General features: G+C 49.2%; 8 protein-coding genes across 8 annotated transcripts; 3 read left to right on the top strand and 5 right to left on the bottom strand.

The window, feature by feature from the left end:
• Positions 1-4,183: 4,183 nt before the first annotated feature.
• FIESC28_11286 (uncharacterized protein) lies at positions 4,184-5,946 on the bottom strand (the record flags this gene model as incomplete). Its single annotated transcript, XM_031165412.1, has 3 exons — positions 4,184-5,158; positions 5,291-5,479; positions 5,572-5,946. 3 exons carry the CDS (start codon positions 5,944-5,946, stop codon positions 4,184-4,186), a joined length of 1,539 nt encoding a protein of 512 aa, XP_031010541.1.
• Positions 5,947-6,473: 527 nt separating this feature from the next.
• FIESC28_11285 (uncharacterized protein) lies at positions 6,474-7,936 on the top strand (the record flags this gene model as incomplete). The annotated part of the gene is made up of 4 exons (XM_031165411.1): positions 6,474-6,519; positions 6,576-6,694; positions 6,758-7,855; positions 7,907-7,936. 4 exons carry the CDS (start codon positions 6,474-6,476, stop codon positions 7,934-7,936), a joined length of 1,293 nt encoding a protein of 430 aa, XP_031010540.1.
• Positions 7,937-8,310: 374 nt separating this feature from the next.
• FIESC28_11284 (uncharacterized protein) lies at positions 8,311-10,506 on the bottom strand (the record flags this gene model as incomplete). The annotated part of the gene is made up of 6 exons (XM_031165410.1): positions 8,311-9,162; positions 9,214-9,852; positions 9,978-10,037; positions 10,086-10,285; positions 10,328-10,358; positions 10,414-10,506. The coding sequence occupies 6 exons, from the start codon at positions 10,504-10,506 to the stop codon at positions 8,311-8,313; spliced, it is 1,875 nt and encodes a 624-aa protein (XP_031010539.1).
• A 1,156-nt stretch (positions 10,507-11,662) lies between these two features.
• Positions 11,663-12,544, bottom strand: FIESC28_11283 (uncharacterized protein; the record flags this gene model as incomplete). The annotated part of the gene is made up of 2 exons (XM_031165409.1): positions 11,663-11,777; positions 11,835-12,544. 2 exons carry the CDS (start codon positions 12,542-12,544, stop codon positions 11,663-11,665), a joined length of 825 nt encoding a protein of 274 aa, XP_031010538.1.
• A 1,345-nt stretch (positions 12,545-13,889) lies between these two features.
• On the top strand, positions 13,890-15,929 carry FIESC28_11282 (uncharacterized protein; the record flags this gene model as incomplete). The annotated part of the gene is made up of 3 exons (XM_031165408.1): positions 13,890-14,072; positions 14,199-15,627; positions 15,679-15,929. The coding sequence occupies 3 exons, from the start codon at positions 13,890-13,892 to the stop codon at positions 15,927-15,929; spliced, it is 1,863 nt and encodes a 620-aa protein (XP_031010537.1).
• A 969-nt stretch (positions 15,930-16,898) lies between these two features.
• Positions 16,899-17,993, bottom strand: FIESC28_11281 (uncharacterized protein; the record flags this gene model as incomplete). Its single annotated transcript, XM_031165407.1, has 3 exons — positions 16,899-17,249; positions 17,316-17,852; positions 17,919-17,993. The coding sequence occupies 3 exons, from the start codon at positions 17,991-17,993 to the stop codon at positions 16,899-16,901; spliced, it is 963 nt and encodes a 320-aa protein (XP_031010536.1).
• Positions 17,994-19,602: 1,609 nt separating this feature from the next.
• FIESC28_11280 (uncharacterized protein) lies at positions 19,603-20,557 on the bottom strand (the record flags this gene model as incomplete). The annotated part of the gene is made up of 2 exons (XM_031165406.1): positions 19,603-20,493; positions 20,552-20,557. 2 exons carry the CDS (start codon positions 20,555-20,557, stop codon positions 19,603-19,605), a joined length of 897 nt encoding a protein of 298 aa, XP_031010535.1.
• Positions 20,558-21,188: 631 nt separating this feature from the next.
• Positions 21,189-24,490, top strand: FIESC28_11279 (uncharacterized protein; the record flags this gene model as incomplete). The annotated part of the gene is made up of 2 exons (XM_031165405.1): positions 21,189-21,475; positions 21,592-24,490. The coding sequence occupies 2 exons, from the start codon at positions 21,189-21,191 to the stop codon at positions 24,488-24,490; spliced, it is 3,186 nt and encodes a 1,061-aa protein (XP_031010534.1).
• Between the last annotated feature and the right edge of the window lie 935 nt (positions 24,491-25,425).

Genomic DNA, 25,425 nt, shown 5'->3' with positions numbered 1-25,425 from the left:
GGTATTAGTAAAAACGTGCCTGCAGCGATCCATAACCGCTGAAGCCTCGGGCTATTCGACTCTGTCCGCGGGTTGTAACTCAACTCGTTTTGATTCAACTTCGACCCAAGCGGACCCCCAGTATCTTTGTCACGCTCGTCTTTACCTTGTAGGGAGAGGCAGATGTCTTGGACTTCCACAAGAGTCACATATGCTTGGTCGCTGGCCCTGGGCTAATCATACCGAGGTCAGATACTTTAGTTAAACTCTCAACAAGTCCGGGAAGTTGTGTAAACGGATAGGCTATGTTATGGATGCCAGTCTACTTGTATATACACGTGTTGGTTGAGTTTGTTACTGGTATCAGACCTACGTATGCTTTGTCCATCAAGGATCGACTGCAAATTAAGCTCAAAATTATTCTCTACAATGCACGAATACGCCAATCATTGGCATTTGGGAGTACCTTGTCAATGGTTGTATAATTGTCATCTATTTTCCATCAGTCAAGATCGTTGCGGCTACCAACCACATGGCTTCATAGCCCTTATACCATCGTCAGTTTCCGGAAAGGATCAAGCACGTAGGTAAGGTAGTTTACAGAACAGATACAAGACAAAGGCAGTATCAAAGTACAGGATCGTGCTATCGATATCCATCCGTTCAGCTGTTCTTTGCAGGTCGTCAGCCCACAGCAACCCTTGACCCCAATGTCGGGAATGGCACCACCCGCACGACTCTAGAACACTCTGAGACGTGAACAACAGCCCATTACTTCACACCCTCCCGGCCTTGTCCGTCTCTTTCCCATACTGTTTCTTCACGAGCAAACACTCTAGGATAGGGTTTCGTTACCCCGGATTATTTGATAATGCTATTGTTATGTGCTTTTGATCCATGCACCTGGTAAGCCTTCATAGTGCGGGGAAGACAAATTGTGGCATCACTTTGTTAGAGTTATGTATAACAGTCAACTCTATCCTCCTCCTCCGCGTATAATATTGTAGCCCAACCGCAAGCTGAATAATAAATAGTAAGCGCCGTCAACATGTACCACCACAAGAAAGCATATCAGATTCAACTAGCCATAGCTGGGGTTTCATCAACGCACAACGAATCCTCTAAATGAGGACTTATATGAAATTGATAAGTTGCTAAACTTGATTGAGAACAGGCGGGATCTTGACCTTGTAACCTAATGCAGTTTCTAGTACCTTAGTCTATGAAAACACATGGCCATCAGCCTGGTCATTGCTCGCCTTTTCCCGTGCCGCCCTAGCCATGAGGTTCTAACTTGGGTTTGGTGTTGGCGGAGCGTTTGCTCACTAACAGTTCTGAGTTGATTCGTCTTAAATCTCTGCCCTAACGGCCTCAGCCTGATTTGCAAACGGAGCCGCAAAGTACGTACATATTGCACAACCTCAAGGCGATCCCCTAGGCAAGCCGCAACACCCTGCATATCTCACAGGACACAGCTTCACCGTGGTGGGCTCGCCATAATCGTAACGGACCCTTAGCTTTATCTGATATTCATCATTATCCCAGCTTCGATCATGTTATAAACTAAACATGATGTCGTACATATTGGCATCGCCTCTTTACCAGTTTTCTTCATGTACTAGTAGACCCAGAAACTACACGGTTTTATGGACCCAACGGGGACACTGCTAGCCACGAAGCTGCCACATCTGACACTCAAAGTGACTTAACCAAGCTTCACACTCTTATGCACTAAGTTCCTGACTCGCCCGTCGTGCTGCCGTCTTCGCAGATCCTGATGATTGAGCTGAGCTGCAGTCGTAATGTGAACGGTGAAACTGTGTAATTGCGGCACAGGTGAAGGTAAGAAAGGTCAGGAGTATAATGGCTTGAACGGATAGACTGACCCAATTCCCAACGTAGTTTACGGTGCGGTACAGTCCGGTACCTGGTTCCGCAGGGCTGGGCAGCTCAAGATTGCCACTAATAAAAAGAAGCATGGCACTGGCATGCTCACCGCGGTGGAAGCCTGTGAATCGAGGGCACATCATCAAGGTGAAGAAACGACTTGCTGCGTTCCGATTCGTTCATGCAAGTCAAGTCTCGTCCACGGGCCTCGAGGCCAGGCCCAAGCTTCAAGTAGACTCAGTAGAAAGCTTCGAGATCGGCCACCCACATCTCATGGAACTTGCACGTCAAACACTGTCTGACTATTAGTTAACCAATGGAACCGGGTATTGAGCAGAGCAGCCCCAGCTTAGTTTCAAGCCTCGATGTATCATGTCCCAGGGCTGGGGGGTCGCTGGGGGAACCGCAACAGAGACCCACATCGGAGCCGCAATCGTTTGCTAAGTGCGGACCTGACGCAGATCACAGGGTGATCCGCAGCTAATCTCTAATTAGTTCCTTACAGTTGGGCCCTGGAATTCTCATCAAAGCCCAGGTAGGAGATCTAGTCAGATTGTTGTCACTTTTTTCTTTTGTTTTGGTAGTAGTTGAAAGGGGCTGGTGCCATCAATCTCACATTTCAAGGTGCGAATAGGAACGCCCTCATTTGTGCAGCCTTTGAGGTTGCAGGCTTCATGAATCGCATCCTATAAACTGCGCCGTGTATACTGCTCGCTATCCGTTGCAATAATGTCGTAAAACATATGTCAATCAAATGGATGTCTTTATCAGGGTGGGGCTTAAGTGACGTGCAACCAGGACTTTGACGCTGTTAATGAAAACAGATGGAACTTGCAAGGCAGTAGGCCGTCGTCACTGAATGGTATCCATGGAAGTGCAATCAATAGCCAGAGCAATGACTCATATCCAGAAACCTATCCTTTGGCTTAGACCGAAATGATCTATCGCCATGCCCCTTAATTGTTCTTGTGATTTCTCTATCGAGTTTTTCGAACTCGGAGGAAAGACTGCAGCTGAAGCTGTCCCGAACTCTGGGAAATAGGTGTGTGTCAAATAACCCCAGGGTGTGAATATAGTGCACAAGCCTGATATCGTTGCTGCTGCGCTTCGCTTCCCCACGAGAACAGCCCGGAAAGATAGATCGTATTTAGAATCCAGGTTCATAACGAAAACCTGGGGTTGAGTTTTCAACATACCCGGTGCGCCTATTCACGGTATCCCCTGATCCTTGAAATTGCCCGCACTTGCTCTGTATCAAGTGGGTTCGCGACTACCCAACAGGTTCGGGCAGAATCAACGGTTCTACTTAAGGATCACGGCAATAATTTGATATAGGTAGTTTTACTGTGGACAGTTCATGTCTTCTTCGCCGTCTCAACGGCCATTGGGCTGGGTTTCACCTCAGAATCATCAATCACAACTAACACTGCCTCACAACTCGTTCAGCCCTCACAGATTCACAAGTTGGGGGGCACATTTATCCTTCCCAAGGATTGCCACAAATTGGACTCCGATGTGATAGACACGTACTGAGCTGGCTGGCATAGCAAGCCTTTCCACTGCCGGTAGGCTCGGAAAGTGGGATAATTTCCTGGTCTCGTGAAATGAGATCCAAGAGCTGAAAGCCTGTAGTACAGCTGTCAAGAATTTGGCACTTCGTTCGGACTTTGACGGTAACTAGAACTCGGTTCATCCTTAGAGATGCGGCGTATGAACGGGCTTAGAGTCATTTGGCTTTCAAGAATAGAGATGGTCTCGCAAAAGCATTTACATCATCGGCTGTTTGTAAAAAGCAATCGACATGCGAGCAGCTTTCCATTCAATCTGGCAGTTCAAACAATTGCCGATTCCCCGCAAATTCAAAGCGGCAGTGCTCAGCAGCAGCCGACGAAGGGTGCTTCAGTCAGCTAAAATCAACATCATCATTGGCTCCTTCTTCAGACGCTTGTCCGCTTTGAGAAGCTTCCATCGATCCGAGATAAGCTACCACGTGGTCGTCCGCAAAAAGATGGGTCCTCTATACCGTCCCGATGACGCACCTTGTTAGCCGTCTTATTCTTCTTGGATGTACAACAGAAGACAGTAGGTTGTGGAGAGGCTCGGTGTGTGACCGAGCGCCCATGTCTGGGGCTTCGGCATCAATGAACTAGCAAGCCAAGATGCGGAGGGGATGTCCTTGTGTTGGGAAGAATCTGGGGTTCGAAGGAGAATCTGGGGAAGAGCGCTAGACACTTTGGTCGGAAACTCGGAATGCCTGGTGATCGTCCTTATCCATGAACATGGTCATATAGAGGGTCCAGCTATACGGACCATCATGCTAGTCGCCAACACCACTTGGATTGTCGGCATCTTTTGAAACACGTCTCGCAGACTTGTGGTACTGGAATCGATAGCTTTGAGCGGTACATACCTGTTCATCCAAAGTTGAAGCAGCACTTTCCAACACAGAGGCTTCAATCTCCCTGAGTTTGATTGCTGCTTGGAGATTACCATCCTTGACGTGTCCAGCACGGCGTAATGGCTCAAGCTGATCATGGGAGATCTCGGAGGAGAGCTCCTCGAGATGTTCAGACACAACCTCATGCAAGATGGAAACCACCCGAAGCCTGAAGATTTGACAAAGGGGGTGGTTCTTGATGAGATCTTCAAAGCCACCTGCCTGTGCTGTCACATCTTCTTCTTGCCAGAAAAGTCTTAGCTCCCGCTCGCCGTCCTCTCCTTGAAGGACTTTGAACTCCAGCCCATCTTCCTCATTCAGACACATCAGATACGCAAAGGGGCATTGCCAGCTTATTTCCCCATCTGACCGAGACAAGTTGAGTGTTGGCGACCCACCAAAGATGTGAAGTTTGGCTTTACCCAACGGGTCATCGGGCAGTACTCTCACGGGCAGATTTAGTCCCTCAACAGGGGACTCGTTGTCAATGAACCCGTAACTGAAGAGCATTTCTGCGGGGGGCTTTTCTCCATAGGCGATATTCACTTCTCCCCCCACCGACACCTCCATCCCGGGTCGCACTAACAGCACAACATCATCCTTCTCATCTTGGTCGTAGTACGCGATGGGATTGCGCGAGTGGTTGGCCATGTCAAGTCCAGGGACCATGGCGTGTCCTGCTCGGGGTAGTTCTAGACAGCGCGATCGGTACCATGCATCAACTAAGGTCCAGTCTTGAATAGTCACTGTGTTCTTCTCCCAGAACATGGAATTCCAGAACGCCAACTCTGAAGATTTCTCTTTTAGTTCGTCAAACTCCTTGTTGAGAGATGAGAGCTTGGCTTCCAATGCAGCCTATAACACAGTTAGGACCGTTGTGTCCTGTTGCGGGGGCTTAACTAATCCACCACCACACTGATCAAAACTTGCTGCGGTTCCGCAACACCGAGTCTGTTTATATGATCACGTTCTTGTAGAAGCACTTACCTCTAAAGAAGTGCCCTGGAGGAGAGCTCGCTCAACTTCCGACCACATTGTTGGGACAGGAACATCACGAGGCAAGAATTTCAGATACTCTGTCCATGGTGTTGATGCAGGGCCTCTCGGACTCGATGCATCTCGCTTGGATAGACCAAGGTGCGCTAAGAGATATATCAGGATATCGCCTCGGGTCGACTATGCCGATATTAGTTTCTGTTTAGACTCCTGGGTATGCTTGTGCGTCTTGTGGGACTGAGGGGATTGATGCACTCCAGCCACAGTCTTACCTGATGTCCTGCAGAGTCGATGAGTTGGCGGAAGTTTTGATCAACCTTGGTGTATTCCTCAACTGCGGCAGCTGAGAGCACCAGCTCATAAGGAATCCGTATGAGAGGGTTAGAGTCTTGATCGTGCCGTTGAGTGCCGAGTCCAACTACTCTGCCAGCAGTCTCCTTCTCGCTAACTTCACTTTTCCCATGTTGTAAGTCTTTCGCATGAGCCTCACCCTCTGTTGCTACGCTTCTGTTCACGATGCTTTTCACGGCTACTAGACCGATTCCCTTTCCGTCCGTTTCTTGCAAATTGACATTGACGAAATCCACGTCATTGAAACGTGCCCAAGTGGGAAAAGCATCAATGGGGAGGGGTGATGTTGATGGCATGATATCAAAGAGAGAACAGAATGATGCCAGGCAGGAAATAAATATTTTGGAAAAAGGTAAAGAACGCACGCTGCTTCTCTGCTCTTGCCCCAAAAATCAAGCTAGAATAAATAATGGACTGAACGAATGGGCAGGTGCGAAGACGAAACGGTAAAGCCGGGCTAAAGCCATTCCAGCACAGAATTCCGTAATGTATAAATTCTCGGCCCACTTCAGCCTCTTTAGGCCGAGAACCAATTTTGCGCCGTGAGGCTTCCATTCTATGCTATGGAGTCACCTAAGTCTACCTCTTCACTATTGTCAACTTTTGCGCTGTTTATTCCCACAAGGTCCTAGACAAAGTACGGAATATTAGCGACATACCCGAAACCACAGACCGATACCAGGATCGCTCTGCTCTGCTCTTGGCATCACCGTCGGCTTCATTGTTGAAGCAAAACCCTGGTCTTACACATTGATTTAGCTGCTCAATCGCTGCTTGAGCCTCATATCAAACCTCTTGCTCAGCACACCACCATACCTCCGCAATGCCTCGCGATCCGCTCATTGGCCTTGTGGGAAAACCCTCGGCTGGTAAGAGTTCAACGCTCAACAGCTTGACTGACGCTACGTCCAAAGTTGGTTGGTAGAAAGACCCTGGCCAAAGCTGCCTCAACTTGGCGCTGATCGCAAGTTACTTAGGCAACTTCCCGTATGCTTCGCCCTTGTTCCATACTTTTCAGTGCTCTTCATGAGCATGAGCGCTCTTGTAAGCTGGTGCATGTGGTGAGAGCTGACATGTGTATATAGATTCACTACTATTGATCCTCAGCGAGCTATTGGCTACCTCCAAATCGAGTGTGCTTGTACCAGATTCAATGTATCAGATCGATGTAGGCCTAACTACGGTGCCTGCGTACAGGGTCGCCGTTCTGTGCCTATTGAGCTTCTTGATGTTGCTGGTCTTGTTCCTGGTGCTCACGAGGGCCGTGGTTTGGGCAACAAATTCCTTGACGACTTGCGTCATGCAGATGCTCTCATCCATGTTGTCGATGTTTCTGGTACCGTGGACGCAGAAGGTAAGGAAACAAGAGGCTATGACCCATCCGTGGATATTGCCTGGTTACGCAGCGAGATCGTCGCCTGGGTCCTGGGCAATCTTATGCAAAGATGGGGATCGATCCGACGAAGACACCAGGCTATTAAGGCAACGGCTACCGAAACTTTGCAAGCACAGTTCTCTGGGTACGGGTCAACAACGACTACTGTGAACCGTGCTTTGGATCGTTGTGGTATCAAGGAGCCTCTCGAAGATTGGTCGAACGAAACCGTTGAGATGGTTGTCAATGCCTTTATCGATGAGAAATTTCCTACAGTTATCGCACTCAACAAGATTGACCATCCGGATGCCGATAAGAACATCGCTAAAATCGCCAAACAGCAAGATCCCAACACTATTGTACTGTGCTCTGCTATCTCGGAGATCTTCCTGCGAAAAATGGCCAAGCAGGGTTATATCAAGTATGTCGAAGGCAGCGAATTCGTCGACACCAAGGAGGACTTGATAGAGCAAGGCGACCCTACCGGTGGCGGTCTCAAAGATCTCGACGAGAAGAACCGTACACGGATTGAGAATCTTAAGGACATGGTACTGTATCGCTTTGGATCTACAGGTGTTGTACAGGTCCTTTCAAAAGCCGCCGAGTTGCTCGGTCTCGTCCCTGTCTTCCCTGTTCGAAACACATCCACATTCAGCTCTGGTGCCTCAGAGTCCAAGTTTGTCTTCCGAGACTGTGTTCTTGTCAAGAAAGGCAGCACGGTTGGAGATGTGGCCCGTAAAGTTATGGGTGATGCACCTATCGCATTTGTCGAGGGTGCTGGGAACATCCGAGTATCTGAAGACGATGTTGTTGCAGTGGGCAAGAATGATGTAGGTCACACACTTAGCCTTTTAATTCTTTTACTAATGAAGCATGCACAGGTTTTATCTTTCAAGGTCGGAAGGGCTTGAGTTAACAGAAATTCCGCTCCTCGTGAAATCTGAGCTGTGAGTTATGTGGCTTGACATTGGCAACTTATGAAAGAGGCTTCAGTATCATTGTACCTAGACTTGGGTATTAAACACCTGAATTTACAGAGATTGGCGGAGTCTAGACGGTAAAAGTGCTTACTGGTGGTGTGACTATGGCAGAGAATATTGGCTGTTTGACAATGAACACCACTGAACGATAAATTGCTATCTGTAAAACTGATGCGACGTCTATGTGAGGACGATGGGCGCCCTTTCAGGTTTCCAGCAACGACCTCAGGATCAAATCCAGCCTATATTCATTCTGGGATATTTCAGAAAGACAGGTTTGCAGATATATAATACCCACTCAAGGATTAAGAATCATCCTCAATAACGAGCGGCCATTGGCGCGGCCTATCTCCCCAAATCAGTTCAACGCCTTGTTTCCCGGTCGCCTCTCTAAGCTTATCTCCCCAATCACCAAGAACGGTCTTCTGATAGATTTTCTGCAAGTGAGTAACCTTGAGAATAGCCTCAATCATGATGCAGAATTCGCGCTGGTCGTAATGCGACGAGTTGATCTCAAGCACCTCAAGGTTAGGAAAGCTAGCAAGAAACCCCGGCAAATACATTTCGTCGTCGGTTTTAGGGTACGCTCGGAATCTAAACTCTGAAAGTCCAATGCATCTGATGCCATGCTCTCCACGAAGCCAGTCATGGTCTTGGATATGTCGAGTACTGGCAGACCCTTCAAGGGCACATTGATGATCAAGGGGAAAAGCAAGATCCAGGGTGTGCAGCTTGTGTGCTCCAAGGCTATCGCCGAGCACCTTCTGGAGTTTCAGAGGAGGTATCATGGCCCGGCGAAGACGTAGAGAGCGCAGGTCTGTGTACTGGCAGTGTTTGTTGTATCCGTCTGTTGTTAGCATTTCGGGCTCTTGGTTCAGCCTCTCTAACAAGACTATTAGACCCAGTGGGCCCTCATCATCGGGTTTCCATCGAAAGTCGAAGTCGATATACTGCAGTGCACGCCCGCCTCGCAGCGATGTAAGTTGCTGTATAGTATGCGCAGTGTCCAGATCAGAATCATTAGGTCCGTGTACTGTAACCGCTCTAAGTCTTGGCCAACAATCATCAAGTCGAGCATCTGCAGGGACTTCCGCTGAAAGCTGCACGTCTTGAAGATAGAGTTGCTGCAGGCATGGCGTCCTTTGAGCTAGTTGCCACTATGTCGGATTAGTCACGAATGATTTGTGGCCACATAGATCCGAACTTACTGTGCTCACCCTGAACGGGCTCGGTCTTGAGTATTCTTCAAGGCGCAGGTACTTGAGGTTAGGTAGGTGGGGGAAATGGGCACCAGACGAGCCTGTCTGTGGCAAGCCGATGATATGTAGGATCTGTAGACTCTCACTGGCATGGTGCAGAAGGGGACCCAGTATTTGTGGTCTCCTGGTTAGAATATCCTGAAGGGTAATATGGCTCAACTTCTTTAGGATGCCAGAGGTGTTCGGAATTGTTAGATCCTCTTCAACCCTGCCTCGGAGCTCAAGACGCTCGAGGTTCTTTGACCCTAAAAGGATAAGGATTTTTTGCTGCGTGAGTCTAAAGCGTGAAATATCGTCGATGATGATCTGACGAACATCCTTCCCCGAGTAGGCTATCAGTTTCTTGATTGACTTTATGCCCGGAGGGCGATTAAAGGGAATTTTGCTGGTGAAGTGAAGAGTCCGCCAAAGGCGCTCATTGCCGTGACCAGAGAGATACCGCCTCCACTGTTTGGAAACGCCAGTGCATCTCGCGAGAGAGGCAAAGTCTAGATAATTGAATATACGCTGGATAATCTCGGGAGGGTTATTCAATGGATCTCGACGGTAAAATCGAGCATGCAAAGATTGTCTGGCATTCTGGAGTTTCTGTAGACTGGTCAGTGCCACCGTTCTTTGCTTCTCTGAGCACCCTAAACTCCATTTCCTACCTTGAACTTGGGTAAGTCGACCTGATGATGTTTATTTCCTGTCTCTATTCCTGCATTATATACCTTCCAGGCGAACTCGTGCTTTTTCTGAAGGCGCAATATCTTGCCGAGTCGCAAGTAACCCTGCAATGGTAAACAGAATGCAGTAGTATAATTTGAGGGGCGACTTACATCTGGCAGTCTTGGGGCAAGCTCTAACATCCATTCAGCGTCCTTTTGAGCTCGTTCAAGCTCTTGAATATCTTCAAAGGTTGCGGCACGATGATCGAGGGCCTGTATGTGCAGTTTGTTGTCGCACTTGTTGAAAGTCTTGCGAACCTCACACTCGCATGTATACATAGCCTCATTGAAGATAGAACCGCCCTCGGAGGCTATTTTTTCAAAGTTCTTGCAACTGCAACGTGGGCGCTTACCCTGTCGAGTACAAGGACACGACTGCATCGCCTGTAGAATGTCAGTAGTTGAACTGATACCAATTCTGCATGTACTCAACACATACTCTGGTGAAGTACTTAAGGGCAGACTTGAATTGTTTGGCACCATATAGGCGTCGCCCCTCAGCAATCGCTTCCTCTTGGGTCGCGGAAGTCATGATTGTGGAAATAGGAAGAGCAGGTGGTTTGTCTGTGAGGATGGTTTCAAGAGGTCATCCAGCGACAGAAGTTTGGAAAATTACCCAAGTGTTTTCCTTATATATAACAAAGGGAGCACCTGGTTGCCGATTAGCATTTGTATGGCATCAATATAGTGTGGACTGCTCATTGTGGAATTAACCCGAGTGGCAAGGTCAGGCTGAAAGAGATCCCTAAGATGATATTCCAGGAGTTCGGTTTGAGCTATTGCGATTGGAAGCAACTGAATCTGTCTCACCTGCACGATATATGCGGCTGTATGTATGTGTGAATGTACAGTACTTTGCGCGCCACCTATAGCCAATTCATGCAGCCAGGGTCAAGCGTGGTCGAGACCAGCACTTTGGGTATTTCCGCAGGTGGCTATTCAATCATTAGGGTCGCTGTATACGTACTATGGCGTGCTTTTTATTGATACGTTGCTCAGGTGAATTGTATTGTTGTGAAGTTTCCAGGAGACGCGTTTATTTGTCCAGTGCACTCTGTATTAGACTACCCTACCCTGCACCTGGCAAGTTAACCTGGCAACTCTAGCTAAATAGCCACCAACTGATCGCAACTGCATCATGTCTCATCTTAAAAGTAACCAACTTCTAACGTCTTAACACATGTCTGGCGTATTCCGTATTTTTCGGAGCTTAGATGTCCCTGTCGGTGTTTCAGACTTGATAGACTGTCACCGCGCATCAACATGCCTTCGTGCTGATATAACCCGACGCTCTATCAGATGAGATACCGACGTCTAGATTGCCGCTAGATTCTAAGCCAAACGATGCTTGTTTTATATGGCCAGTATCACCCGATAATACTCGCGCCATAGACCTTTTCCGACGAACGAACACGAGGCCTATTGTCGAGAAAGCTTGACGGTTGGTGAAGATCTACGTTTGTCACAACTGACTGCAAGTCAGGTGATGTGAGACAATGACTTGGTGTAGACATGGTTGTGAAGGTGACAGGTCGATAGAATTCGTAAAGTTACACAAGCTGAAAAAGGAGACTTGACAATCGGGACTATCTCAAGTGAGCTGTGCCCGATTCGCCACCATAAGAAGAGTGCGTATAGTCACAGCATGGGGCAATCAGGTATTATGACCTTGGCGGCATACATGCCCATCATCCAAGCAGACGAACTGTGGCCGCAACGAAACCCCTAACACCATTGCTTATCCAGCACTCTTCGCCATGAGTCAAGGAATCGACATTGATCTCTTGCTCAGAAACAAGTCCCCTAGTTTCGCATCAATATTCAGTCTCTCATTGGTTGTTGGTCAACAGCAACACATACCGTTCTAGTGCCCAACGCCTAGAAGTTCCATCCTGACCACCACTCCCTTGGTCCCAGCTGAAATGGGCAGCAACGGGTGGTGTAACCCAGCGGCCATCCCTCCAGAAATAAGGTGTAGTAAATGTGCCTTCCATAACAGACCCGTCGTCTTGGTTAACGATCAATACTTCTGCAGGATCTGCGTAGGTTATACCAGCGCGTTGTCGGGCAGCGTCGTACATAGGTCTTTTTGTAGTCTTGAAGTGAGTATACTCAGATCTTTTGGTTGCAGCCTGATCAACCAGCAGGTTGAACGTGGTAGTTCTCTGGGGCTCGCCATCATGTGAAGGACGAGAGGGTTCTGGTAGCCGAGCTGGAAATAGATTCTGCAGCGGTACTTCGGATGTCTTGACTTGCTCAACCTCGATATTACCATGCCGAGACATAACTAATTTGATCTTCAACGGCATTCGCTGAGATGTCTCGACATTGTCTAAGATGAGTTGAGCTAGGGACGAAAGACCATCGTCACCCGATAATCTATCGATTGCGGGCTGCCATTTCCAATGTGAGGCTGCTTTGAGAAGCCGGTCACGATGGAAGTCGAGCATGTATAGAGGTGATTCGTTTTCGAAGTTCCAGCCTTTGCCACTCAGTCCATAGGTTCCTCCTACTTGCTCAAGTTGCGGGTCATACCTCATGGAGGTAAATAGAGAAAAATCGTCAGTCATCTTTGCGGTCAAATTGTTACAATGAGCCACGGCGAGCCCTTGCTTTGGTTTTGGAACTGTGAAAGTTAGTAGTGAGAACAGATAGGAATCAGGTACGGGAGGACTGTCATATGAATGGAGTACAATTAGTCATAAAATTCAAGCAGCCTCGACGTTGAGTGAACTGAGGAGATTTAGAAACCAGCTCATCAACTTGTATAAATGAGATATTATATCAGTTTTTGAGTGATGTACAGTAAAATCCTGATATATACTGGCGTATCATATGCATCCAATGGATGTTGACCAACATTTGCCAAGTCTTACTTTAGTATATGAGACCCTTGAAAGATTAGAGTAAGTGCTCAAGACAGCATGCTAAACCTGCATTCGCTTGATGCGTCTCTCCATATTTTCTATCATGAATGAATGGATTCTCCAGATCGATCTGGTATAGAGTATCCAAACATACCTAGTCTACATATATTGCGCTGGATCTGATTGTTTCTGTAGGTCAGTGCCGAATCATGATAGAACCCCCGCAATTACCAATAGATGTCACCTCATTATTCGTAGAAATCGGCAGACCGCTAGACATGAGTGGCAGGGACCGCAGAGAGGACAAAGCAGTGCAGTTGCAGTTGAAGCGATCATTCAAGGATCATGAACCCGTCTTAACTCGTATCGGGATAGGATGGGTACTATGTAGGCAGGTAATTATATGAGCTGCACAGAATAGTGCCTATGGAGGTCGGTAATTATTATTATGGGCATCGATTTACTTACTCGCTGGCCCCTCTTCGTCATTGAACAAAACTGTCCGAGTGCCTCAGGCATAGACGTCATCTGCAGACCCGAGCATGGATGGAACCTTTTACCTGCCTACCTGCCTATAACATTAGACCAGACCAGAAGGACATTCGACATGGATGGAGCTGATCCAATCTATAGCGTCACTGCGAACCTCCGGGTCATTATCAAGGTCAATCCAGTGCAATTCAATCTGCTATCAACAGACTAAAAGTTGCAGGTGGTGCTGATCGGAAAAACTTTCAGTGGACCCGGCCCGCGAACCCCCACTACTGGCGCGCCAAAATTCGAACCATAGCCGTCCAGTAGGTTCAGGTTCAGCTTTTTCTGCGCGTACCAAGTTGAGTCGAGCCCAGCCCGCCCAACCCGCCGCCGAAGCTACCTACCTCCATACAACCACTACACTACACTGGTGCTGGTTTTTGGTTTTGCTTGATTGATACTGCGCCTCTACATCATCGGCTCCTCTCTCTCAGCTCCTTCAATTCCGCTTCGACGGCCTCACTTCCACCCTCGTCCTCTCGCCCGTCCGTTTCATTAATTCATAGGCTTCGCAATGTCAGGTCCAATTCCGTCAATGGCCCCGGGCCAGCCAACCGTCGTTCCCGTCGACCCTTCCTCTGGCCTCTGGGAGCGGTTAACGCACTGGGCTTCAGAGAACAAGACCGTTGTCTACACCATTGCTGGTGTCGGTATTGCTGTTACGGGTGCTGGTGTGATTTACTACCTCAATGACAACGTATGTCCCGCTGCTGCCAGCCTGATGATTGCATTCTTGATATTGTCGCCCCAACGATGCGGTTCTGTATCGAACCACATAATTATTCAAATTACCGTTGGCTAACTTTTCTGTTTAAAACTTTAGAACGCCAAGGACACAACACCAAAAATCAGCAAGAAGGAGAGGAGAAAGCGAAAGGAAGCCGATCGCAAAGCCGATAAGGAAGCACCCTCATCCGGCCCCTCCCAACCCAAACCTGCTTCTGCTGAGACAGAACCGGAGCTGCCCGACGTCGACGAGGAGTCCGTTTCTAGCCTTACTCAAGAACAGCGTGAAGACTATGCCGCCAAACTGAAGCAGGCTGGTAACAAAGCGTACGGTGATAAGTCGTATAACAAAGCCATTGAGCTTTATTCCAAGGCCATCCTGTGCAAGGCCGACCCTGTTTTCTACTCCAACCGAGCTGCCTGCCACAGCGCCATGAGCGAATGGGATCAAGTTATCGAGGACACCACCGCCGCCATCAACATGGACCCTGAGTATGTCAAGGCCATCAACCGCCGCGCTACTGCCTACGAGCACCAGAAGAAGTACTCCGAGGCCCTCCTCGATTTCACGGCTTCATGTATCATCGACAACTTCAAGAGCGAGTCTACCGCCCAGGCTGTCGAGCGCCTCCTCAAGACCTTCGCCGAGCAAAAGGCCAAGGAAATGATGGCTTCCCGACCACCCAAGCTGCCTAGCCCCATTTTCGTTGGCAACTACCTCCAGAGCTTCCGTCCCAAGCCTCGCCCCGAAGGCCTCGAAGACTCAGAAGAGTTGGATCCCGATACCGGCAAGGGACAGGTGCAGATTGGTCTTCAAGCTTTGGAGAAGAAGACTGGTGACGGATACGAGGAGGCCCGACAAGCTTTCGAGAAGGCCCTGGAGCTCGGCGATCTTGGCGAGTATGAAGCACTTGCTTATAACATGAGGGGTACTTTCCGCACTCTGCTGGGTAACCACGCCGAAGCCACACAGGACTTTGACAAGAGTATTGAGCTTGACCCCTCAATGACGCAAAGCTACATTAAGCGCGCCAGCATCAGCCTGGAGCTTGGTGAGCCAGACAAGGCCGAGGCCGAGTTCGCCAAGGCTCTTGAGCAGGATAAGAACGACCCTGATGTTTACTACCACCGCGCCCAAGCCCACTTCATCAAGGGTGATCTCGCCGATGCTCAGAAGGATTATCAGAAGTCTATCGACCTCGACAAGGACTTCATCTTCTCCCACATTCAACTCGGTGTTACACAGTATAAGATGGGCTCGATCGCCTCGTCTATGGCTACTTTCCGACGATGCATCAAGAACTTCCCTCAAGTACCCGATGTTTACAACTACTACGGAGAGTTGCTTCTCGACCAAGGCAACTTCTCCGAAGCCGTTGAGAAGTTTGATACCGCCATGGAGATGGAGAAGCAGACTAAGCCTATGTCTATGAACGTCCTGCCTCTCATCAACAAGGCCCTGGCTCTCTTCCAGTGGAAGCAAGACTTTAAGGAGGCCGAGGCCCTCTGCAAGAAGGCCCTGATTAGTAAGCGTTATAACACCAACCCAGCTTGAAATTGTGCTAACAACGAAACAGTCGACCCTGAGTGTGATATTGCTGTTGCTACTATGGCTCAGCTCCTCCTCCAGCAGAACAATGTCCCTGCTGCTCTCAAGTATTTCGAGCGTGCTGCTGAGCTCGCCCGAACCGAAGGCGAGATCGTGAATGCCTTGTCCTATGCCGAGGCTACTCGAACACAAGTGCAAGTCACAGAGAAGTACCCCAAGTTGGCAGCCAAATTGGCTGGTGGTGCCGGACCCGGTGGCCTTCGCATGGGCCCCCAATAAATGTGTATGAGACAAAAGTCCAACGGCCAGAACGGCGTGTAAAGTGTACGAATTTGGAGCAGACGAGGGAAAAAAAGGAAGGCGTTGAATTAGGATGGGATGCGGGACACAATTACACCACACTCTGTCCTTTGAGGGAGACCACTTGGCTACGAAGCTGTCTCGCCTCACCAGCAAGTGAAGTCTAACGCAACGCTTTGCAGCTGGGAACTATAATGCACACATCTGAACCCTACTGTACCTGTATATAATAGCACTTCTCTCATCTCTTTCTTAAGCCTGGGGATCTGTGAGGACGGGCGCAGGGCAGGTACTCAGCAGGCTTGGTCATGTTCTGGTGTACTGGAGGAAAAAATAAAAAGAAACTTAAATCATTCATTTCGTCAACCTGGAACCTGTAATGCTCGCAGATAACTCATGCTCAAGCTAACTATGCTTGTATGCTCAAAGGCTTGACATTAAATCCTGGGACGGCTTTCCCACCCGATCATCCCAAAACTGTTGCTGGATCATGTTTCCATGTGAATACGTACAATGTTACGTACAGTAGGTACCTACTATTGATATCCCTCCACTCGTCTGCCCAATTCTGCTGCAATGAGCCAAACGGGAACCCCTGCCAAGAAACATAAAACAAAGAAACACCACAAGACCAGGATAAAACCACCCAGAGATATTTTCAACATCAGCAATCAATAGGTCGTATCTGCAGGACAAGACCTAGACCCTTCCTCCACGCATCCATCAAAAGAGCCCCAGCGCTTGGGCGCTTCGAGGGGAGAATAAGAATTAGGTACAGAATACGGTATACGGTAGAAAAATGCTGTCGTATACTCGATCTTTCGAGCAAAAAAAGAAAAATCAAGGCCCAAACGTCATCGAAACATCTATGAGGGGAAAGACATAACAAGAATAACATCAGCATCGTAGTGAAAACAATGAAAGCGCCAAAGACGACGAATCCGTCCTCTACTTGCTGTTGTTGTTGGCTACAGTGACACCGACACCAACACCAACAGCAATGGCAATGATAATAAGTAGGACGACAAGGGCGCACCACCACTTGAGCTTGCGACGGTTGCGGGCGTGCTTTTTGGCGACTTCGACTTGCTCGTTGCCCTTAACCATGTTCTCCTCAGTGTTGATTGCATTTGTCTCGGCGGCCTGGACGACAGGGTCTTGCTGCTCGACAATAGTGGCAAGCTCCTGGTAGAGGATGGCAAGCTCGGAGAGTGTCTGCTCGATGCGCTGAAGCTCGCTGTGGCGGGCACGAACGTTACCAAGCACGGAGCTGGCATGTCCAGTGCGGTTTGTTCGCAGCTGAGATGTTGTTAGTCATGACGTTGATGAGAAGGAATTTACTGCTTCTTTTAGAATATCACTCACAGCAGTCTGGAAGACACCTTCGTTACCCCAATCGGCGTTGGCGGCTTCTTGAACCTCGGATTCGGATGCCTCGGGGTTGACAATACGATACTGGCGAGCAATCTGGTCGCGGTAACGTTGTCTGTAATCGCGCTCGATACTCTGGTACTTGTCGAGCTCGGACTTGAAGAATGTCCTGAGAGATTGCAGCTGGGTTTCTTTGGTGGTACGAGAGCTGTCATTCGTCTTTGCGAGATCACGCTCTAGTCCCTTGATTCCATCCTTGATGGCGGTGTTGCGAATCTGAGTCTGAGAGACATACTGCTCGAGATCGTGGTTTGCGGAGCCATCAGTGCTGCTAAGAGTTCGCTGGTGGAGCTGGCCGATGTAATCGACGTCGTTGGTCAGACCCTTAATCTCATCGCGAAGCTTCTGCACGCGGTGGAGGAATTCCTGTTGGGAAAGACTTGAGCTACCGGCGGGAGCCTGCTGCGAATAGTCTTGCATCTCATACTGGTTGTTGCCATGGGCTGGCGCATCTTGCGCATATGGATTGGCCTGAAGCGCAACATCCGAGTCAGCACGATTGTGGTCAGTTCTTTAAGTAACCGGGAATGCGCGTACCTGGCCGTAACCATGAGAACCTCCCTGAGCTGGGCCCTGCTGATAAGGGTTCTGGTTGTACTGATCGTAAGACATGATGAACAGCTATGCTCGGAGGAGAAAGCAATGGCGGGGGAGGGATGTGATGATGAGAGAAACAAAAAGAGACTAATAAAAGGCCGGCGAAAGTGACGAGATGAAGCTACCCAGGCTGAGCTTTGATTTGTCTTGGCTAAAGCCGATAGGTATGGATCTGGATTGGACGATGTGTGGTCGGAACCGAACGCCAGACCCAGTGGCGCTATTACCCTTGGCTTTTAGTGGAAGGTGCACAGGTCTCTTCAGTGGAAGAATGCTAGAAATAACCGCTGAAGCGTGACGTAGGGAAGCCAGGTTCTTCGATTGGAAAAAAGCTTGATGTTGAACGGACAGGGATAGAAACCAAACAAGGAGTCCTGTAAATGAGGAAACAAAACACTCGCTTATTAAGATCGACAATTATATCATGTACAGTATGTACTTTGGGTGATTTGATGAGGCCTTTTCGAAGAAGGAAAGATTGGATGGAAGAGCAAATTGAAGTTCTCTGTTAGTCAAATGCTGACTGAGTGAGAATATGCGCGGCTTATGTATGATTCAATTGCTTCTACCTTACCCCGGCAACATCGGGAGCACTACGTACGCAAGTGGCGGGTTACTGCTGCAAACCAATGTGGATTGGATGCTAGTAGTACATCCATTGGATACATCTGGACTCTTGTCCGTATTGTAGCTGGAGGTAACAGTCTAGAGGTAGCCATGAAGTCCAGAACTAAACCAAAGTCAAGGGTCTGGGATAACGGATGCCATCCAATGATTAATCGAGCAATTGGGGGCTGGTTGCAACACTGACTGTCTTCCTGCAAATGCGAAGTTCCGATCCCCAACTCAAATAGAGGCAGTGCTAGACTTCTTTCAAGGCCAGGTCCACGGCTTTGTGACCGGATCGGCAAAAAGCATGTGTATGGATGCGTACCTATGCGAGCTGCGCAGTAACTCTTTATTATTAGTAAACACATACCTACCTCCTTGTCCGTCGGACATGTTCTTGTGGCTGAGCCGTTAAAAGTTCCATTAAAAATAAAACACTGCCAAGACAAGGGTTTGGTTCTGATACGGAGTCTCAATTAACGTTGAATATGGATGGCTTGGCTACTAGCCTAGGCAGCTATGATCGCATTTACAGTAGAGCGCTGGTACAGAGATATCAATTGAATCAAACGCTCGAGTTGTCAGATGTTCCTGGAGACAATTCGACAAGAGCAAGTTGTGATTGCGTCTGCCTGAATCCTCTTTATAATTCACCCTATCCAAGTGCTGATGTTCGCCATCATCAGCCAATGGCAATCATCCACTCCTGTAAGTCTATTCAATCTTTCTACCATGGAATGTTCCCCAGTTGCTCAAAGCCATCGCCTCCTGGGTTGATATTTTTGCATTGTATAACTCCAAACGCCGGTATTCCGTTCTAGTCCTTTTCTGCATCATCGTGCATTTTGACTACGCCCATGGCGCGCCAATTCGCCCAAGAGGTTGTCAGGAACCAGAATTAAGGCTGCCACGTCGACATATGGCTCGTTTTGTTCTTCATTGTTCAATTACCATGACTAATAATAAAACAGCGGTGCTGAAAAAGTGAACATCTGGTTCGCAGTCTATCATAGTCTCACAGATAGTTCTTCTTCTTAGCGGTTCGTGTATACTGCGTAAGATGCCACTCAACATCGCCGTTCTTGTTTTCGAGAGTGCCACTTCGGATTTCGAATGGCCGCATTGTCATGCGCGGCCCAACCTCAGCCAATTCGACACTGTCATATCCGGTCCTGACGAAAACGTGATGCCTGACTTCGATGCTATCTTCGATGTTCTTGAACGTGACGACTCGGTTGCCGACCTTATTTTTGTTCGTAATGGCTTCTCGAGGGGGGAAAATATGTTTCAATACCTTAACCACCCGCTCACCCAGGCGGCTTGTAAAGCCGTCAAAGATGAGGTGAGGATAGGACTCGCTCACTGTTCCGCGCACGCTTCCAGGAATGTCATGACGGAGCACAACGTTGTGCAAAGAGAAAGAAACCGTCGGCCCATGGGGAAAGTGAGACAATGTCAAGGCAGTCGGTGTACCTCGATGTTCATGAAGAAGGACAACGTCGGATAGACCCGCTGACTGGGCAGAGCGCACAAGGTCATCCAAAATGAGGTTTCCACGGTTGAGGCGAACGGCGGTCGGAAGAAGAAGTCGGATCTCCTTGGCAAAAGCCGCCAGTCTAGCGGAGGGGTCGCGAGAAGTTGTCACAAGCACGCGTGGGTCAACAATTCCAGAAAGTTGGGCGTACTCGTCGTCGAGGTCGAGTTGTTCGTTAGTTGTGAGGTCAGGTCGGGATTCATCGTACTGGTAGTCCTTGCGCAGGGATTTATCGTTGGCGATCGTGGGATCCAAAGGCTTGCCAGAGGCAAGTGACGACCTCAACTTGGCTCGCTTCTCACTGATCTCGGCATCTCGCAGAAGAAGAGCTCGTCGGTAGAGATAGTCGCGCCTTTGGCGCGCTTGTTTGCGCTACGAAAGAATGTTAGCATTCGAATATGAGTAGGAAAAGGCCTTCGACTGAGCTTACAATCATGGTTTATGATAGTATCAGCCTGTTCTGAAAGTAGAATCTCGCCAGAGGTTAGCAGTAGATGCGAAATTTCCTAGCTGCCACTACGAAAGTCTGGATAGAAAAAGTTCCTTATCAGTCGGACCTGATAACAAAACCGCCTATCACGTGGGCGCAAAATGTCCCACCAACCTGTACCTAGCAAAGAGGGTCCAGCTGTTCAACTGGATATAATTCCTGGTTCACCAAAGCCACAATTTCTTGAAGGCAATTTTAGTGACGTGCTTTCCGTGAGACTCTGTATTACTCGTTATCCCGCTTGACTACGAGGATATTTCTCGCAGTCTGGCATATTCCTGTTCCGGCGCATTCGATCCCGCGATGATGTGAGCCATACCAGCGACTTACAACTCCCAATCACTTTCATAATTCGACCCGAGTCGCTCTTGAGCCTCCCACACGGTTCCTTTTCGAAAGAACAACAGCTGTAGGTGAGTCGCGCTCACTTTTGTTGTCATCCATAAATATTTCAGACCTTGCCCTTATCTACTACACCACCGCCACCCTGCCTTGTTCAACGCGGGGATTCAAGCGCTGATAAGTCTTCCTGCAGCAAAAACCTACTAGCCACCACCCAACTTTACACAACACCAACATGGAAGGTGCTTTCACCCATGTTGGGAATCATTTGATATCTGACTCCGCTGCTGCTATCAAGGCCGGAGCTGATGACCTCTCTACGATCGACCCCGACGAGAGCTTACTCTATGGCAAATACGGCGATCGAAATGGCCGCCGCCGAGCCGACGACGACGACAACCAAACCGAAGCATTTGAAGAAGACGATAACGACAGTCTGAACAGCGTTCCGATCGATGGACTGAATGGACTCAAGCTCAAGGGTCAGGACGAGGAGAAGGAGCTTCCGGCCCACGCCTGCGCGTAGGTTGACTGCCCTCCTTGTTGCTCGACATTCGCTAAAATATGATTAGGTACTGCGGCATTCATTCTCCAGGATGCGTTGTGAAGTGCCTCACATGCAACAAATGGTTTTGTAGTGCGAGAGGCAATGGCACTTCGACCCACATCGTAAATCACCTCGTTCGAGCCCGCCACAAGGAAGTCCAGCTTCACCCCGAGTCTACACTTGGCGATACCGTTTTGGAATGCTATAATTGTGGAACAAAGAATGCGTTCCTCTTGGGCTTTATCCCTGCAAAGTCCGACACCGTCGTTGTCCTTCTCTGCCGACAGCCATGTGCCGCCAACACCTCAAACAAGGATATGAACTGGGATACATCACGATGGCAGCCTCTGATCGAAGAGCGAGCCTTTCTGCCTTGGCTAGTCGGGACTCCGTCTGACTCTGAGCAACTTCGGGCCCGCCACCTTACACCCAACATGATTGCAAAACTGGAGGAGATGTGGAAAATTGAGCCCAAGGCCACAGTAGTTGACCTTGAGAAGGCAGCCAGTATCGACGATGACCCTCAGCCTGTCCTACTAAACTACGATGATCCTTACCACTATCAGAACATTTTTGGCCCCTTGGTCAAGATGGAATCCGATTACGACAAGAAGTTGAAGGAAGCGCAATCCGAGGATGGACTCTTAGTCCGGTGGGACTATGGTTTGAACAACAAGCATCTTGTCAGTTTCAACCTGCACAAAATTGAATCTGGTGATGTTAAGCTTGCTGTTGGTGACGAAATGCGACTACGCTACAAGGGAGAGCTACGGTCCCCTTGGGAGGGGGTCGGCTATGTTATCAAAATCCCGAACAACCAGTCTGACGAGGTTACGCTCGAATTGCGCAAGACTGGAAACGAAAAACTGGTCCCGACTGACCTGTCTCACAACTTTTCAGCCGACTATGTCTGGAAAGCGACATCCTATGACCGTATGCAACTGGCTATGAAAACCTTTGCCGTTGATGATATGAGTGTCTCTGGTTACATCTTCCACACTCTGCTGGGTCACGAGGTTCAGTTGCAGGTTATGAAGACAAACCTGCCTAAGAAGTGGTCCGCCCCTGGCCTTCCTGATCTCAACCCTAGCCAAGTGGGAGCGATTAAGGCAGTTCTCCAGAAGCCTCTTAGTCTGATCCAAGGACCTCCCGGAACCGGGAAAACTGTAACCTCTGCTACCATCATTTACCACTTAGCCAAGATGAGTGGCAACCAAGTTCTTGTCTGCGCACCTTCCAACGTCGCCGTGGATCAGCTTTGCGAGCGCGTTCACCGCACTGGACTCAAGGTGGTTCGTCTCACAGCCAAATCTCGCGAGGATGTCGAATCGTCTGTCAGCTTCTTGGCTCTCCACGAACAGGTCCGCATGTCGGAGCACAACAGCGAGCTCGTTAAGCTTTCACAGCTCAAGAACGAGCTAGGCGAACTGTCAAGTCAGGATGAGAAGAAGTACAAGCAGCTCACAAAGATTGCCGAACGCGATATTCTCAACAACGCCGACGTTGTCTGTTGTACTTGCGTAGGTGCTGGTGATCCACGCCTGTCTAAGATGAAGTTCCGAAATGTCTTGATCGATGAGTCAACTCAATCAGCGGAGCCCGAGTGCATGATCCCACTTGTTCTTGGTTGCAAACAAGTCGTCCTTGTTGGTGACCACAAGCAACTTGGCCCCGTCATCATGAACAAGAAGGCTGCCAAGGCTGGTTTGAACCAATCGCTTTTTGAACGCTTGGTCAATTTGAAGCTTTCGCCTATCCGACTGAACATTCAATACCGAATGCATCCTTGCCTCTCCGAGTTTCCTTCCAACATGTTCTACGATGGTAGTCTGCAGAACGGTGTTACTCATGAGAACCGTTTACGAAAAGACGTTGACTTCCCTTGGCCAGTCGGTGAGATGCCTATGATGTTCTGGTCCAATTTGGGCCATGAAGAAATTTCCGCCTCGGGAACATCATATCTCAACCGCACGGAAGCTTCCAATGTCGAGAAGGCAGTCACTCGGTTCTTCAAGGCCGGTGTGAAGCCTGCTGACATTGGTGTCATCACCCCGTACGAAGGCCAGCGAAGCTACATTGTGACTACTATGCAAAACTCAGGAACTTATAAGAAGGAGTACTACAAGGAAGTCGAGGTCGCTTCGGTTGATGCTTTCCAGGGCCGTGAAAAGGACTTCATTGTTCTCTCTTGTGTTCGATCCAACGACAATCAGGGCATCGGTTTCTTGTCCGACCCGCGTCGTCTGAACGTGGCCTTGACACGAGCCAAGTATGGTCTTGTCATTCTTGGAAACCCCAAAGTTCTGTCCAAGCACGAGCTCTGGCACAATTTGCTTGTTCACTTCAAGGATCGCAAGTGCTTTGTTGAAGGTCCTTTGTCCAATCTTCAGGCATGCCTTCTCCAGTTCAGCCGACCTAAGGTCAGTTATCGCCAGAAGAACCAGCAGCCGCAGTTCGGAGCTGGCAGCTACTCCAATGGAGGCCGATTTAACCCGCCCCCCTCCGGTCGAGATTTCGATTTGGGCTCTATGGTATCATACATCCCTGATGATGTATCCTCTGTTCATGGCTCTGCATTTGGCGGAGCCTCCCTCAACAGCGCTTTCCCCCCTATGTTCTCGAGCTTCACCCCCGATCAGTGGCCTGGTCTGCCCGGTGTAGCTGCTCCCGGCCGAGGAGGTAAGAATCGGGGTCGTGCCACCGAAAGTGTTGCAGGTGAGAGCGTGGCCAACTCCGAGTATACGGATGCGTCTTCGAGCGTGATTGGTGGCAAAGGAGTAGGACAGGGTGGTGTTAGTCTGGGGGCAGGGCTTCATGATGCTGTCACAGGCATGCGACCCGTCTCCTACAGCCAAAGCGACCGACTCAAGCAGTATGTCGAGAGTGGTGGTCGCATGAATCCCGGTAACGGCTACGGACGACGCTTTGACGACGACGAGAAGAGTGTCAGCACAGCATTTCATAGCCAGATTGGAGGAGGCTACGACTGAAGGACTGCGTGAGCGCTATGGGTAGATGATTCCAATTTTGCATCCCACGGGCTCTGCTGCACGATTTGCCGCCACCGCCGGATCACCGAGGGCGGGGGAGCAAATCGCCGTCTCCTTCGGAAGCCTCTCAGCAAGGCTCACACGGTCAGCCCCGCCCCTCTTTGCGGAAACCGTGCCGTGTCCAACAAGAGGACGACATCTGGCTAGAATGCAAGCCAGGACAGAGACATGGGAGTTGCGTTGCCAGCGGCTCAACCTACAACGGCCATATACAGGGTCGTAGCAGGCCCGGCAGGTGCAGATTGTCTTGATCTTTGAAAAGAAAACATTACGATAGCGGGGGGTCAAGGTGTGAGGAATGGGGTTAAAAGGAACGACAGTGCTGGGGAGTGAACAGCAACGACTGACAAGCTCATTCGCACAGTCGTTTGAGAGGAGAAGATGGGAAAGTATTCTTATGATACGATGGATCAAACCACGTTCAAAAACTCCCGGGCCACCCATTCGTTTGGTGCTTTGACACCCAACGTTGAGTTTGAGAGTCGCCCATATTCAGTCATTACTACATAGATAAAAAGCAAGCTCAAGTCGTTCTTTTTTTACATGGTGTATCTTGTATGTGAGTAAGGTTGGCTTGGAACCAAGCAAGGGCAATTGGCGGAATATAAGAAAGCATCCATATGACTCTTCACTACCTAAGAATATTAGGTGCTTACCTGCAAAGCGACAGCTTGGTTTTGCGTCGACTTCCAACTAGCCCCATACTCCGGAGCTTTTGGGCGAGACTATGAGACTGCCCGGGAGTACTCAATCCAACAAGACCCAGTTTACAAGGGAGCTCGGAGATCTGTTATCGCAATGTAGTACTGCAGGTACCTGCAGCGGCTAGTGGTGGTTGGTTGTATGATGGATATTACTTAGCGCCACTTTACAGG

The sequence above is a fragment of the Fusarium coffeatum genome, assembly GCF_003316985.1.
Source record: "Fusarium coffeatum strain FIESC_28 chromosome Unknown BRIP53273_contig_379, whole genome shotgun sequence".
Lineage (NCBI taxonomy): Eukaryota > Fungi > Ascomycota > Sordariomycetes > Hypocreales > Nectriaceae > Fusarium > Fusarium coffeatum.
Note: the sequence above shows the minus strand (reverse complement) of the source record. Positions and strands in the feature narration are given on the sequence as shown.